The following is a 13,645-nucleotide window of genomic DNA, read 5'->3' on the forward strand; positions in this document are numbered from 1 at the left end:
GTTACAAGAAACTGCCTCCCCAAATTTTAAAGGAAGAAAAACATATATATACAAAAATAAGGGTAAAGCTGATGAAGAGATGGAATATGATTGTAAATATGAAAACTAAAGAATCTAAAAAAGGAACTGATAAGATCAATTGGTTGAGAAAAGGGGTGGGGAGAGAATGTGATCAGGCTGGAGACTAGAACAAAGCTGTATGCTAAATTTAGGGTATATTTTGATCTGTTAGAAGAAACCATATCCCAAAATTTTAAAGGAAGAAAAACTTGTATGTATACAAAAAATAAGGTTAAATACAATTAAGGGATAGATTATGACTATAACAATGAGAATTGAAAAAAATTTTAAAGTGTATTGATAAAATAGTTAAGTTTTCAATAAGGAGGAAAAATTTTTTAAAAACAGAATAAGAAAAAAAATAGAATTTGTAAAATCTAGTTTTGAAAGACTAAAGAATCATAGGGGGAAAAGCCATGAATTCTATGTGTTCCATTCCTCTAGCTCTGGTGTTTTGCAGTTCTCATTGATGGGTGTACTTGGTCTTGGCTGGATGTTCTTACTGATCTTCTGCAGGAGAAGCTTGTTGCCCTGATTCTCAAATGTCTTTGCCCAAGCCAGAATTGCACCACCCTTGCTAGGGGCCAGGCTAAGTGATCTGCTTGGTTCGCACTCCAAGCTTTTGTTCCCTGAGCACTTTCCGTACTGCTTTGGAGGACGGGAATGAAGATGGCAGGTGCCCAATCTCTGATTGGAGGAGCCGAGAGCTCAGGGCCCCACTCCTCAGTGCGACCTCGGAGAAAAGCCTTCAATCCCTCTCCTCTCCCTGGTCTCTGGCCCCACTACGAGCTCCCCCCGCCTGTGACCAAGCGTTTCTATCTGTGGCGCATGGCCCTTTCTGGAGTCTCCAAACTCAGCAGATTCCTGCAGCTTACTCCTGTGCCACTCCTCTGGGAGGAGGAAGGAGGAGCTACCAGTTGTGAGGACCCTGCTCAAATAGTTGTGGCCTGACGGTTCCTTGGGTCATGGTTTACAGCAACCCTGAGCCAAGAGCCCTCTCCTCAGCTCCATCTCTGCAGCTGGCCTCCCTGCTCTGATACCTGGGAGCTCTGCCGCATTCAGACATGCCAGGTCTTCCTGTGACCCTGAGGGTCCTGAGACCACACTGTTCCCACGAGGGCTCCACCCCCACTAAGCCCCGCTAAGCCCCACTAAGCAATGTCCCTCAGTGAAGCAGACTTCTACAAGTTCCAATTTGATCCTCAGCTGCTCTAACACTTGCTGGGAGCTGGTCCCTCCCCTCATGGTCTCTCTTCCCATTATCGCCTCAGATTCACTTCTCTGCACATCCTACCTTCGAGAAAGTAGTTGTTTGTCTATTCCTAGAACTGCTGCTGTTCTTTCCCTCAATCTCCTGTCGAGTTTAGGTGTTCAGAATAGTTTAACTATCTATCTGAATTCCTGGGTCCCAGTGAAATTTAGGTCTCCTACTCCTCTGCTGTGTTGCTCCTCCTCCTCGTAAGTTTTCCAGTAATGATTTTTCAAAAAAGACAAGGATGTTATATTTTCTGGGGCCTCGTGTTTTTAATTGTGTGTGTGTGTGTGTGTGTGTGTGTGTGGTTTTCATGCATCAGTGATAACTTTCTAGGTATTAAATTCTCTCTTTTTTTAAAATTTCATTTGATTTTATTTCTTTTCATTATTCCAGAATTGATTGTTTATGCACTACACCCAGTGCTCAATCCAATCCATGTCCTCCTTAATACCCACTACCAGGCTCACCAACCCCCACCCTCTCCCCTCCAAATCCTTCAGTTCGTTTCTCAGAGTCCACAGTCTCTCATGGTTTGTCTCCCCCTCCAATTTTCCCCAATTCCCTTCTCCTCTCCATCTCCCAATGTCCTCCGTGTTATTCCTTATGCTCCACAAGTAAGGGAAACCATATGATAATTGACTCTCTCTGCTTGACTTATTTCACTCAGCATAATCTCCTCTAGTCCCATCCATGTTGATACAAAAGTTGGATATTACTCCTTCTGGTGGAGGCATAATATTCCATTGTATATATAGGCCATATCTTCTTTATCCATTCATCTGTTGAAGGGCATCTTAGTTCTTTCCACAGTTTTGTGACTGTGGCCATTGCTGCTAGGAACATTGGGGTACAGATGGCCCTTCTTTTCACTACATCTGTATCTTTGGGGTAAATATCCAGTAGTGCAATTGCAGGGTCATAGGGAAGCTCTATTTTTAATTTCTTAAGGAATCTCCACACTGTTTCCCAAAGTGGCTGCACCAACATGCATTCCCACCAACAGTGGAAGAGGGTTCCCCTTTCTTCACATCCTCTCCAACACTTGTTGTTTCCTGTCCTGTTAATTTTGGCCATTTGAACTGGTGTAAGATGGTATCTCAACGTGGTTTTGATTTGAATCTCCCTGATGGCTAATGATGAACATTTTTTCATGTGTCTGTTAGCCATTTGTACGTCTTCTTTGGAGAAGTGTCTGTTCATGTCTTCTGCCCTTTTTTCTGATGTGATTATCTGTTCTGTGTGTGTTGAGTTTGAGGAGTTCTTTATAGATCTTGGATATCAGCCCTTTGTCTGTATTGTCATTTGCAAATGATTTTTCCCATTCTGTGGGTTGCCTCTTTGTTTTGTTAACTCTTTTCCTTGCTGTGCAGAAGAAGCTTTTGATCTTGATGAAGTCCCAGAAGTTCATTTTTGCTTTTGTTTTCTTGCCTTTGGAGACATATCTTGAAAGTAGTTGCTGTGGCTGATGTCAAAGAGCTTAGTGCCTGTGTTCTCCTCCAGGATTTTGATAGATTCCTGCCTCATGTTGAGGTCTTTTATCCATTTCGAGTTTATCTTTGTGTATGATGAAGAAAACGGTCGAGTTTCATTCTTCTACACATAGCTGTCCATTTTCCCCAGCACCATTTGTTGAAGAGACTTTTTTCCATTGCATATTTTTTTCTGCTTTGTCGAAGATTATTTGACCATAGAGTTGAGGGTCCATATCTGGGCTCTCTATTCTGTTCCACTGGTCTGTTTGTTTTTATGGCAGTACCATGCTGTCTTGGTGATCACAGCTTTGTAGTAAAGCTTGAAATCAGGCAATGTAATGCCCCCAGATTTGTTTTTCTTTTTCAGCATTCCCTTAGCAATTCGGGGTCTCTTCTGGTTCCATACAAATTTTAGGATTGTTTGTTCCAGCTCTTTGAAAAATGCCGGTGGAATTTTGATTGGAATGGCACTGAAAGTATAGATTGCTCTAGGAAGTAAAGACATTTTAACAATGTTTATTCTTCTGATCCATGAACATGGAATGATCTTCCATCTTTTTGTGTCTTCTTTAATTTCTTTCATGAGTATTCTGTAGTTCCTCAAGTACAGACCCTTTATCTCTTTGGTTACATTTATTCCCAGGTATCTTATGGTTCTTGGCACTATAGTAAATGGAATCGATTCTCTCATTTCCCTTTCTATATTTTCATTGTTAATGCACAGAAATCAGTTGATTTCTTATACATTGATTTTGTATCCTGCCACATTACTGAATTGCTGTATGAGTTCTAATAGTTTGGGGGTGGAGTCTTTTGGGTTTTCCATATAAAGTATCATGTCATCTGCAAAGAAAGAGAGTTTGACTTCTGACTTCTAGTACTACGTTGAACAAGAGTGGTGAGAGTGGGCATCCTTGTCGCATGCCTGATCTCATAGGGAAGGCTGTCAGCTTTTCCCCACTGAGGATGATATTCACTGTGGGTTTTTTATAGATAGATTTTATGAAGTTGAGGCATGTTCCCTCTAGCCTATACTTTGAATCATTTTAACAAGGAATGGATCCTATATCTTGTCAGATGATTTTTCTGAATCAATTGAATGGACCATGTGGTTCTTCTCTCCTGATGATTTGTTTTATCACATTGATTGATTTGCAAATGTTGACCCACCATTACATCCCAGGGATAATTCCCACCTGGTCACGGTGGATAATCTTTTTAATGTACTGTTGGATCCTATTAACTAGGATCTTGGCATCCATATTCATCAGGGATATTGGTCTGAAATTCTCCTTTTTGATGGGGTCTTTGCCGGGTTTGGGGATCAGGGTAGTGCTAGCTTTGTAAAGAGTCTGGAAGTTTTCCTTCTGTTTCTATTTTTTGAAACAGCTTCAGGAAAATAGTTATTATTTCTTCTTTGAATGTTTGGTAGAATTCCCCAGGGAATCCAACAAGTCCAGGGCTCTAGTTTTTTGGGAGGTTTTGTTTTGTTTTATTTTGTTTTGTTTTAAAGATTTCATTTATTTATTTGACAGAGATCACAAGTAGGCAGAGAGGCAGGCAGAGAGAGAGAGAGAAAGGGGGGAGGAAGCAGGCTCCCCACAGAACAGAGAGCCCAATGCAGGGCTTGATCCCAGGACCCTGAGACCATGACCTGAGCTGAAGGCAGAGGCTTAACCCAATGAACCACCCAGGTACCCCTGTAAATTTCTGTTCTATGTCACTTTTGGGTTCTTTCTTCTTTTATAGAACCTCCCCCCTGCCCCTTGTAGTGCTGGCTTGGTGGTTACATACCCATTTAAACCTTGCCGGTCTTGGAAGCTCTTTATCTTTCTATCCATTCTGAATGTCATCCATGCTGGATAAAGTATTCTTGGCTGCATGTTCTTTTCATTTAGTGCCCTGAATATGTTTTGCCAGCCCTTTCAGGGTTTCCAGATTTCTGTGGACAGGTATGACATTATTTTGATGACCCTCCCTCTGTATGTAAGGAATCTCTTCTCCCTAGCTGCCCTTAAGAACTTTTGTCTAAAATTATCATTCATGAATTTCACAATTAAGTGTCTGGAGGTCTTTCTAGATTCATTGATCTTGGGGGTGTCCTTTTTGCCTCTAGGACATGAACACTTGTTCCAGTCCCCATATTGGGGAACTATTCATCCAGAATTTGTTCAACTATCTCTTCTAATCTTCTTTCTCCACCCCCTCAGGGATCTCCATAAATCTGACATTGGAATGTTTCATGGTGTCAGTTACTTCCCTAATTCTGTTTTCATAGCTTCTAAGCTGTTTGTTCCAGGCCTCCTCTTGATCCTTCTTTTCTATCCGTTTGTCTTCTAGATCACTAATTCAATCTTCTGCCTTGGTTACCCTAGCTGTTAGAGTATTTAGAATAGATTGGATCTCATTAATAGCATTTTTAACTTCTGCCAGATCAGCCCTCACCTCTGCCCCTAGAGTTTCTATGGTGCCACTAATGGTCTTCTCCAACCTAACCATTGCCTGGATAATTGTTACCTTGAATTCCCTTCCCAACATACTCTTTATGTCCATACCCAATAGTTCTGTGGCAGAGGGCACAGTCTCTGAATTTTTCCTCTGTTGGGTGTTCCACCTCCTAGTCATTTTGGTGAGAGGTGGTTGAGGGGCTGTGTAGCTGAATGTATCAACCATGATCCAGGCAAGGTGCACCCTGGAAAGTTTCAGAGCAATCATAAGTCACCACCAAAAAGAAAGAAAAGAGAAAAAGAAAAAAAAAGAGAGAAAAAACGCAGCCAGATGAGCCACAAAAGTAAGATTTATAAGGTACATAGACAAAAACGAACAAACAAAAAGACTGACAAAAGTAAAAGACAAGGAAAAAAAAAAAAGAAAAACCCAGCCAAAATGAACCCCAAGAATAATATTTGTATAGTACAAAAACAAAAACATACACAAACACTGACAGAAGAATAAGATGGGAATGTGGTTACAAACCCTCGATGTGGTCGAGGAACGTTATTTCAGTTTGTGCTGACTTCTTGAGTCTCTCCCCAATCTCTCTGCTTTTCTTCCATTAATTCTACTTACTGCTTCAGTAAAGCACTTAGTGTCTGAGTTGCCAGTTGTTTCTTGGCAACTCTTACTTATGGTAACGTACTCCCCTTCCGGCTGATCTCTTTACAACTCCTCTAATTGTTCCTTCCTCTCCCCCGTCCCCTCTTTTCACTTCCTGAATTACACGGAGGTCCTATCTTCCATCTTCTCATGGGTGCTGCGTTACTCTACATGTTCACTTACTTCCTGTAGTACACCGTTTCCAAAATCACGGTCTTTTTCTGCTTCTCCGGGGTTATCGACTCATCCATTCAACAACTATGTGAACACTCAGTGTGATGCGTGCTGTCCTAGTGAGTCGTGTGGGATAAACTGGAGAACAGCCGAGACCAAAACTTCTCTCCTCACGAAGCTTATGTTTGGAAAGATTGAGGAAGACCATAAACTATGGAGTGTTAGAAGGGTTAATTGTTCCGGAGGAACAGAGGGGGATTGGATGGTGACTCAAGGAGACTTCACTGAGATGTTGGAGCGAGCAAGGACTTGGAACCTGGGAATCAGCCACACAGCTGTCTGAGGGGGGACAATTCAGGCAGGGACACGGCAGGCGCAAGACCCTGTGGCAGGACCATGCTTGGTGTGTTTAAGGAATGGTGGAGTCTGGTGAGGCTGCAGGAAAGGGAATAAGGGGACAGACGAAGAGCTCAGAAAGGAACTTGGGATAAATTGTGAGAGAACTTGTAGGCCCCCAAAAGGGTTTTGGCTTTTATTCTGAAGGAGATGGAAAGTCATTGGAGAGTTTTGAGCAAAGACATGGTCTGATGACACTTTGAAAGAATCCTGTCCACATTCTGTTGAGAACAAGCTACGGGGAGGGGCAATGGAGCGTGGAAACCAGTTGCAAAGCGGTGGCGGTATGAGAGAGGCTTTAAGCTAAGGACCAGGTGGTCACAGCAGACACATGAGAACTGGCCAGTCTTGCTATATATAAATATACTTTTTAAGATTTATTTATATTTATTTTACAGAGAGCGAATGAGCAGGAGGAGGGCCAGAGGGAAAGAGAATCCCAAGCAGACTCCCTGCTGAGCATGGAGCCTGACCCAGGCAGCCCTGGTGCTGTGTTTGAAGGTAGACCCAGAAGGATTTCCTGACTAATTCGATGTGGGTTGTGAGAGAAATGAGTCCGTGTGACTCTATGGTTTTTGGCATAGGCAAGTGGAAGGGTTCAGTTGTCATCAACTAAGATGGGAAGGAATGCTTGTGGGTGGGTCTGGGGGAGCAGACTGCAATGTTGATTTGGACTTGTTAAATCTGAAATGAGTAATCATGAAGATGTCAAATAGAGGGGTGCCTCAGTGGTTCAGTTGTTAAGCATCTGTCTTCCGCTCAGGTGGTGATCCCAAAGTCTTGGGATCGAGCCCCGCATTGGGCTTCCTGTTCAGTTGAGACCTTTCTTCTCCCTCTCCCTCTCCCTCTGCTGCTCCCTCTTATGCTCTCTTTTGCTGTCTCTGGTTGTGCTCTCTCGCTGTCTCTGTCAAATAAAATCTTAAAAAAAAAAAAAAAAGAAAGAAAAGACGTCAAATAGAGTATTAGAGAAGTCTAAATTCAGAAGTCAAATGGGAGACATACGTTTGGGGTGTCAGCACATAAATGCCATTTTGAAGTCTAAGATGAGGTGCGCGTGGAGAGTGGACCCAGAGCGGACTCGTGGAATAGTGCATGGTTAAGACTTGGGGAGAAGAAGAGCAACAAGGGAAGCAGGAAGACATGGAGCCCAGGAAGCTGTATTAGGAGAAGAGCACCATTAATCACATCAAAGGTTGCTGTGGTGGGACGAGGAGGGCTGAGAGTGGACTCCTGGATCTCACAATGCAGAGGTCATGGCCACTCTGACAAGAGTAAGTTTGATGCAGCGTGTGAGCAAAGGCTCAGCTGACCTGTTTAAGGGAATGGGTGAGAAAGAACCCGAGACAGCAGAGATAGACAATGTCTTCCGAAGACCACTGCAGAGATGATGTGGAAGCTGAGGTCTGAGTGGGGAGAAGAGCTGGTTGAGTTATCAGGAAGGAAGAAACAGCATAATTGCATGCCGCTGGGGATGATCCAGGAGGGCAGTCTCTTTCCCTTGGTACACAGGCCCCACTTGTGTCATCCTAGAAGATTCCTCGGAGGAGAGGGTGTCATTACTCAAGATGTAGAGTAAGTACTCGGCCCTTGGCCCTGCTCAGTGGGGACTAGTTAGAACCCTTCCTATGCCTGCGGCCGAAAAGCAGGTTGATGCTCACACGCCAGACAGTAGTTCCTAGTGTTGAGTAGGCATTCACCAAGTGCAACTCTGGGGGACTCAGGGACCATCCTCACTGGTTCTCTCAAGCACCAAATGACTGGATTATATTCAACACTGTCGTTTTCAGAACGCAGTTGCCATGGTGCTTCCCATGTCCATTCCTAGCTACAGCACTTGACTTGTGGAGACTCTACATCTCAGGGCACAGGCTATCCCCAACATCCTCCCCTGGCCATACCTTCATGGGGTATTAAGATTAAATTTAGTGTGCAGGTAGGTGGAGGGAGGTTGAAGCCATGACCATCACTCTGGGTGTCTCCAAGGGCAGCGCCCAGCAGCCAAGGGCTCCACCAGATTTTCTCACTGGGACATCTAAGAGAATGTGTCTTCCTTCCTCTCTTCAGGCAGACATGACAGAGTATCCCACCAGTTTTGTCCACAGTTGAGACTCAATGATTTTACAGGGAAATTCCTCCTTGATCCCACCAATAGGCTGTGCAATGGGCATGGTTTTTGGTGACAGAGTATTTTATCTCTCTTCTTTCCCCCGCCATGTACTCTGTTGGAAAGCTGGGATGGGTTAAATCAGCGCAATCAGCCAGATGTTGTGAGCTACGCTTTGAAGGTAAGACAACAAGTAACATATTGAATAAGCCAAAGTGCTTAATTTTGTTTTCTATGAAAGTTTATTTTACTGTTTAGTACGGAGGGGCTACAGACACATAGCTGACATGAACACAAGGTTCTAAACTTTGCAACACTGGTAGGGGTGGTTACGAAGAGTGGAGAAGCCGGAGACCAGGGCACAGGACCATCGCATCTGCTCATCTCCACCATACATCTTCTAACAGCAAAGGCACTTTTCAAAAGGTTAAATAGAAGAGCATGGAATTTCAAAAAACACATACCCAAAGCATAAAAAACAAGTGGTTGAATTTTCTTATACTTTGCATATTTCAGAGATTTTAGTAAAATGTTAAAAATCAATGTGCTTTTTAGCCTTGCAATCAAATCGGGACTTCCTCAAATGAAAAGAACCTGATGGAATACTATAAAATCAGGATTTTTCTATACCCACTTATTGTTAAAGAGCCCTACTATCACCTGGCAAAGTCCAAAGGCCACTATCATGTGCTTACCTCTGCAGGCAGGACTTGGAAGCGGACTCTCACATACTAGCACACTGGTCTTTGTGGTTTCCTAGGTACACTTATCTAGAAAGTACCGGGTCCACAGCATTATGCTGGGTGCTGTGGAGACACACAAATATGGTATCATCTGTGCCTTCACAAGCTTACACTTACCCACTCTAACTAGGTTAGTCATGCTTTCAATTCCCACTGACCTGTTCCAAGCAGTTTTTCCACCCCCATGTGCCCCCCAACCCTGTGCTGCCCAAGCAGTTTTATAAAACAGGAGCCAGATTAAAAGTTTGTGTCCCCTTCCCTTATTTCTACTTGATTTTCAGAAAAAGAGTAAGACCAAATCAAACTTACAAAGACAGCCCGAGTCCCACGTCCTTCTGACCCATGGTTCTGTTTGGCTACATCATGGACAGAGCAGGGGGTAGACTGAGAAGGGCAACTCTCGGCTCCTTTGGACTCAGCACCTTTACAATGCTCTGTGAAAATTTCCTGCACACATGTAAGCACTACCACGCATTCTCAAACAAATGTAGAAATGCCTTCGGACTGATGCATGCCCTTACTCCACACTCGGAAAGATAAAATTGACTTCAGTCACATTCCCATTGTGAAAACACAAGGTTAGACTCGTGAAACAGAACAGTTAGCTATCCTGGACTTGGTAAGACTCACTACAATTAAGAACCTTCTGGAACGGCATCCCTTCCCCCCAGCATGAACACACAGTATCTTGCATGTGTTCTCGTCCGTGTAGACACACAGGTGTAGATAGGAGTAGGTGTGGGCGACAGAGCACACAGGGCAGCAAGCATGTTGAAGACTGGATTGGCCATGGGAGATTTCAATTTCTTTTTATTCTTGCTACACAGAATGGAACGACGTCTAATTTTGCCGTAGAAGTGCCGACGTGCCGACGTGCTCTTCTAACGCGGAGCGCTTGGATGGTAAGTGATCTGCAGGGCACTAACCCGTGTATTTCTCTCTCTGCTGTGAACTAATTAGTCCTCCTCCATTTTAGATGTTCCATTTTCAATACTGAGCTTTCTTTGAATCAAGAAACCCCCAAGTTCATAAAATCGGAGTGCAATTTTCAGTGAGCTTTATCAGGATGGAGAAGCCAAAAGACCACTAGTGACACTGGGTTCTAGTCAGAAGGAGTCAGTCAGTCAGTTTTATAATCACGAAACTACTACAGGGCATACATAGGCTTCAGTAATTAAACACAAATCATAAGGGTATGTTTCAAGCATTATAAAAATAGTGACCTGCTTTCACTGGATACCAACTAGTATTTACAAAGCTACTTGAATTTTTCTGTTGATCTTCGTTGCTGTTAAATAATGATAGTTTTGATAGTGGTAAAACTTCATTTTTCAAGTGCAGGATGATCTGAGCTGAATGAGAAAAAGAATGATTAAGGGAAGGAAGGTAGGTAGGCCTGACATCAATTTGAACAACATTTTTTGATTTTAAGAAGCTCGTGTCTCTAAGATTACCATGGTAAAGTCATAAGCATGCCAGCCGTTTTAAGAGTGTCGGGGCTCATGAAGACCAAGAAACACAATAGGATAAACTGTGTACCAAGCCACCACTAGAACACAGAGTGACATGCTTGCCACCAGTATTTCTGGCAGTCACATATATTTAAATACAAGGAAAATAACATATATATGGTATTGTAATTTTTTATGGTTAAAACAAATAATTTTAATACTTTATTAAAAGAAACATTGGAAACGTGGATTCTTTTTGAGAAATAATCTTCTTCTTCACTGCTATCATGGAAAAACCAGATTTCTCCCCTAATGGAAAATTAGCCACTGATGAGTCTAGTGCCAATCCCGAATAAAAGATATACATACATAGGTTAGGACTGATTCTGTCCATCCCATTAAAATATTTCCATTCCTGAACTGTATTAGGTACTAAGATTCTAAAAATGCTCATTTTCCTGGGCATCCTATTTAGTCAAAGGATTTAATATCTCTTTCGTTATTTACATTGATATTTACGAAGAGTAGAGAGACCAGTGACCATACTCCTGGGATGTAAAACATTTATCTTCTTCAAAGTGTATCAGACTATCAAACTTAGCGTAACTTGTAGATGTCTTGAGTAGCTACTGATGTGTTTTCCCTTCATATTTCTTTCCATTTAAACAGAACATATTTGCCTCTTAGTACTTAAAAACTGACCTTCTATCACACAAATTTGCTGGACTCTTCATAGCTATAGTACTTATTTGTGGACTCTTTAAGGTTTTCTACATTCTTTGCTTGTTATTTATTTTCCATTATGGACAGCTTTTATTTCTGTCTCTTGCTTAATTCTTTTGGCTAAAAACTCCAGTACAATTTTGAATAAAAGTGGCAAGCATGGGAAAAAAAAAATTCCTGTAGTACTTAGTACTTAAAAATTCCTGTAGAATTTTTAAAAAAACAAAAACAGATTCTATGTTTCATACATTCTGAATTAAAATGACCAAAGAAATAAACCTATACAGGATCATTTGTCTTTCCTGTTTCAATACTGTGTCTTCTATTAACCGCATTTCAAATTTAGTTACATACGTATATATAGTCACCATATCCATGTGCACAAGTTCCTGCAGGACCTCCAATTTTATTATAAAGCCTCCTCCTCGAACACATTTGAGGACTATGCCTTTTCACTTTGACTTGTTTAAACAACACAAGGAGGTTGGCACATTTTAACGTTAACATTACATTTTATTGCTGTAAAAACAAATTTAAATTAATGGTGACTCTAGCTATTTGGTTACTGATGATAGATGATTACCTCCTGACTTTCTAGACGCATCACTATTGGCTAATTTGACATTTGACTATACAACATGCATCTCTCGGGGGATGATTAGGAAATGCAAAAGTAGCAAATTCTAAGCAGATGATTTTGCTACTTTGAGCACTTCTGGCAGAGGGACTAGTTGAAGTTAAAGAGGGAAGCTATCAAAATAAGATTAGAGAATAAGTTACCTGTGGATTTCATTTACTCACATTAGGTGTGGTTCCTCCTTATTGGAGGCTAACTGGAAACAGACCGGACCATGCTGTTCACTTTCAAACACTCCAATGATGTTCTCCAATAATTTTATTATCTCCAGTTTTATGGTGCCATACTACGCTTTTTGTATTTAAGTTTTCCATTTCCATAATCCATATGCCAAAAAATTACTACACATTCCCTTTTACAGTCAAAAATAGGTTTACTGGAATGTTTTAGTTATAGCTGAAGGCAGCAACATTTACATTTAGCTTTTGTTACACCCATAAACATGTGGAAATTGCTTGCAAAGCAATCGTAATGTGAGAAGAATCTTGCAAATATTGATGGAATGGCTACGCATGTTTTAGTACTCTACATAGGCTTCTGGACTCCCAGTCTGACCCCATGTCAATGCAATAATGCAAGTCCTTATAGTAACAGTATGAAATATTATGATCACTGTTTAATTCCATGTACAAATAATGAACTGGCAAGTATCTAGTTTCAAATTAGATCCTTGGAATACGGCAAAAGAGAGGCTGGTTATCTCTGCCTTAAACATAATTTTTAAAAACACATTTTGCTCGCAGGGAAGAAGAAAACTGGACATTCTCAATGCTCCAATTTGAAGTGATACTTGCCTCTTAGTTTCTTGAAAAAGAAGTTTTGAAAGTTATATACATAAGTTTCATTTAAATTATGCAGCAATCTTTTATTATTGTCCCAGATTTTGTGTAATGAAGATCTTTGTCACCAAATCAAGCACGGTATTTCAAGACTGTAAGAACTGCAAGAGAAAAAAGTGAAAAAGGAACACGTCAAAATCAGATTCAGATGGTACGTTAAAAACAGTCTTCTAAATGTAGCAGTCTACTTTTGGAAATAGGTAATGAGGAAGGAGCTTTTTATTTATTCGTTTGAGAGAGAGAGATGTGTGTACATGGGGCAGGCAGGCAGGCAGGGGAAGACGGAGAATCTCAAGCAGACCCCTGCGGAGCACTGAGCTCGGAGCCCACTGCAAGGCTCCGTCTCACAACTCTGAGATCGTGACCTGAGCTGAAATCAAGAGTCAGACACTTAACTGACTGAGCCACCCAGGAGCCCCAGGAAGGAGCTTTTATCTGAGATGAAAGATGACAAATGGGAATGAAAAGCAAAAAGATCATAAAACAAAGTAAATGTCTAACATCAGCATTTTTTTCTTTAAAGATTTTAAATGATTTCCACACCCAACATGGTTTGCAGCCCCAAGACCAAGAGTCACATGCTGTACTGGCTGAGCCAGCCAGGGGCCACTAAATTGGCATTTTGATCAAACAGATTATGGTATTACCATAGCATACAGTTGCTACAATATTTTTAAAATGTTAAAGATTTTAAA

The 13,645-nt window shown here is 41.6% G+C and overlaps 1 protein-coding gene across 5 annotated transcripts in view; it reads right to left on the reverse strand.

Annotated features, from left to right (window-relative positions):
• Positions 1-8,780: 8,780 nt before the first annotated feature.
• Positions 8,781-13,645, reverse strand: part of VAMP4 (vesicle associated membrane protein 4) — a 45,785-nt gene continuing 40,920 nt past the window's right edge. For 4 of the 5 annotated variants that reach the window (XM_032317836.1, XM_032317834.1, XM_032317838.1 and 1 more), the window contains exon 8: positions 8,781-13,051. In XM_032317836.1, coding sequence (XP_032173727.1) covers positions 13,023-13,051 — 29 coding nt within the window. In that variant the 3' untranslated portion in view covers positions 8,781-13,022. The remainder of the gene's footprint in view (positions 13,052-13,645) is intronic. The other variant, XR_004280041.1, reaches the window with a different exon arrangement.

This window comes from Mustela erminea, chromosome 17 (genome assembly GCF_009829155.1).
Source record: "Mustela erminea isolate mMusErm1 chromosome 17, mMusErm1.Pri, whole genome shotgun sequence".
NCBI lineage: Eukaryota > Metazoa > Chordata > Mammalia > Carnivora > Mustelidae > Mustela > Mustela erminea.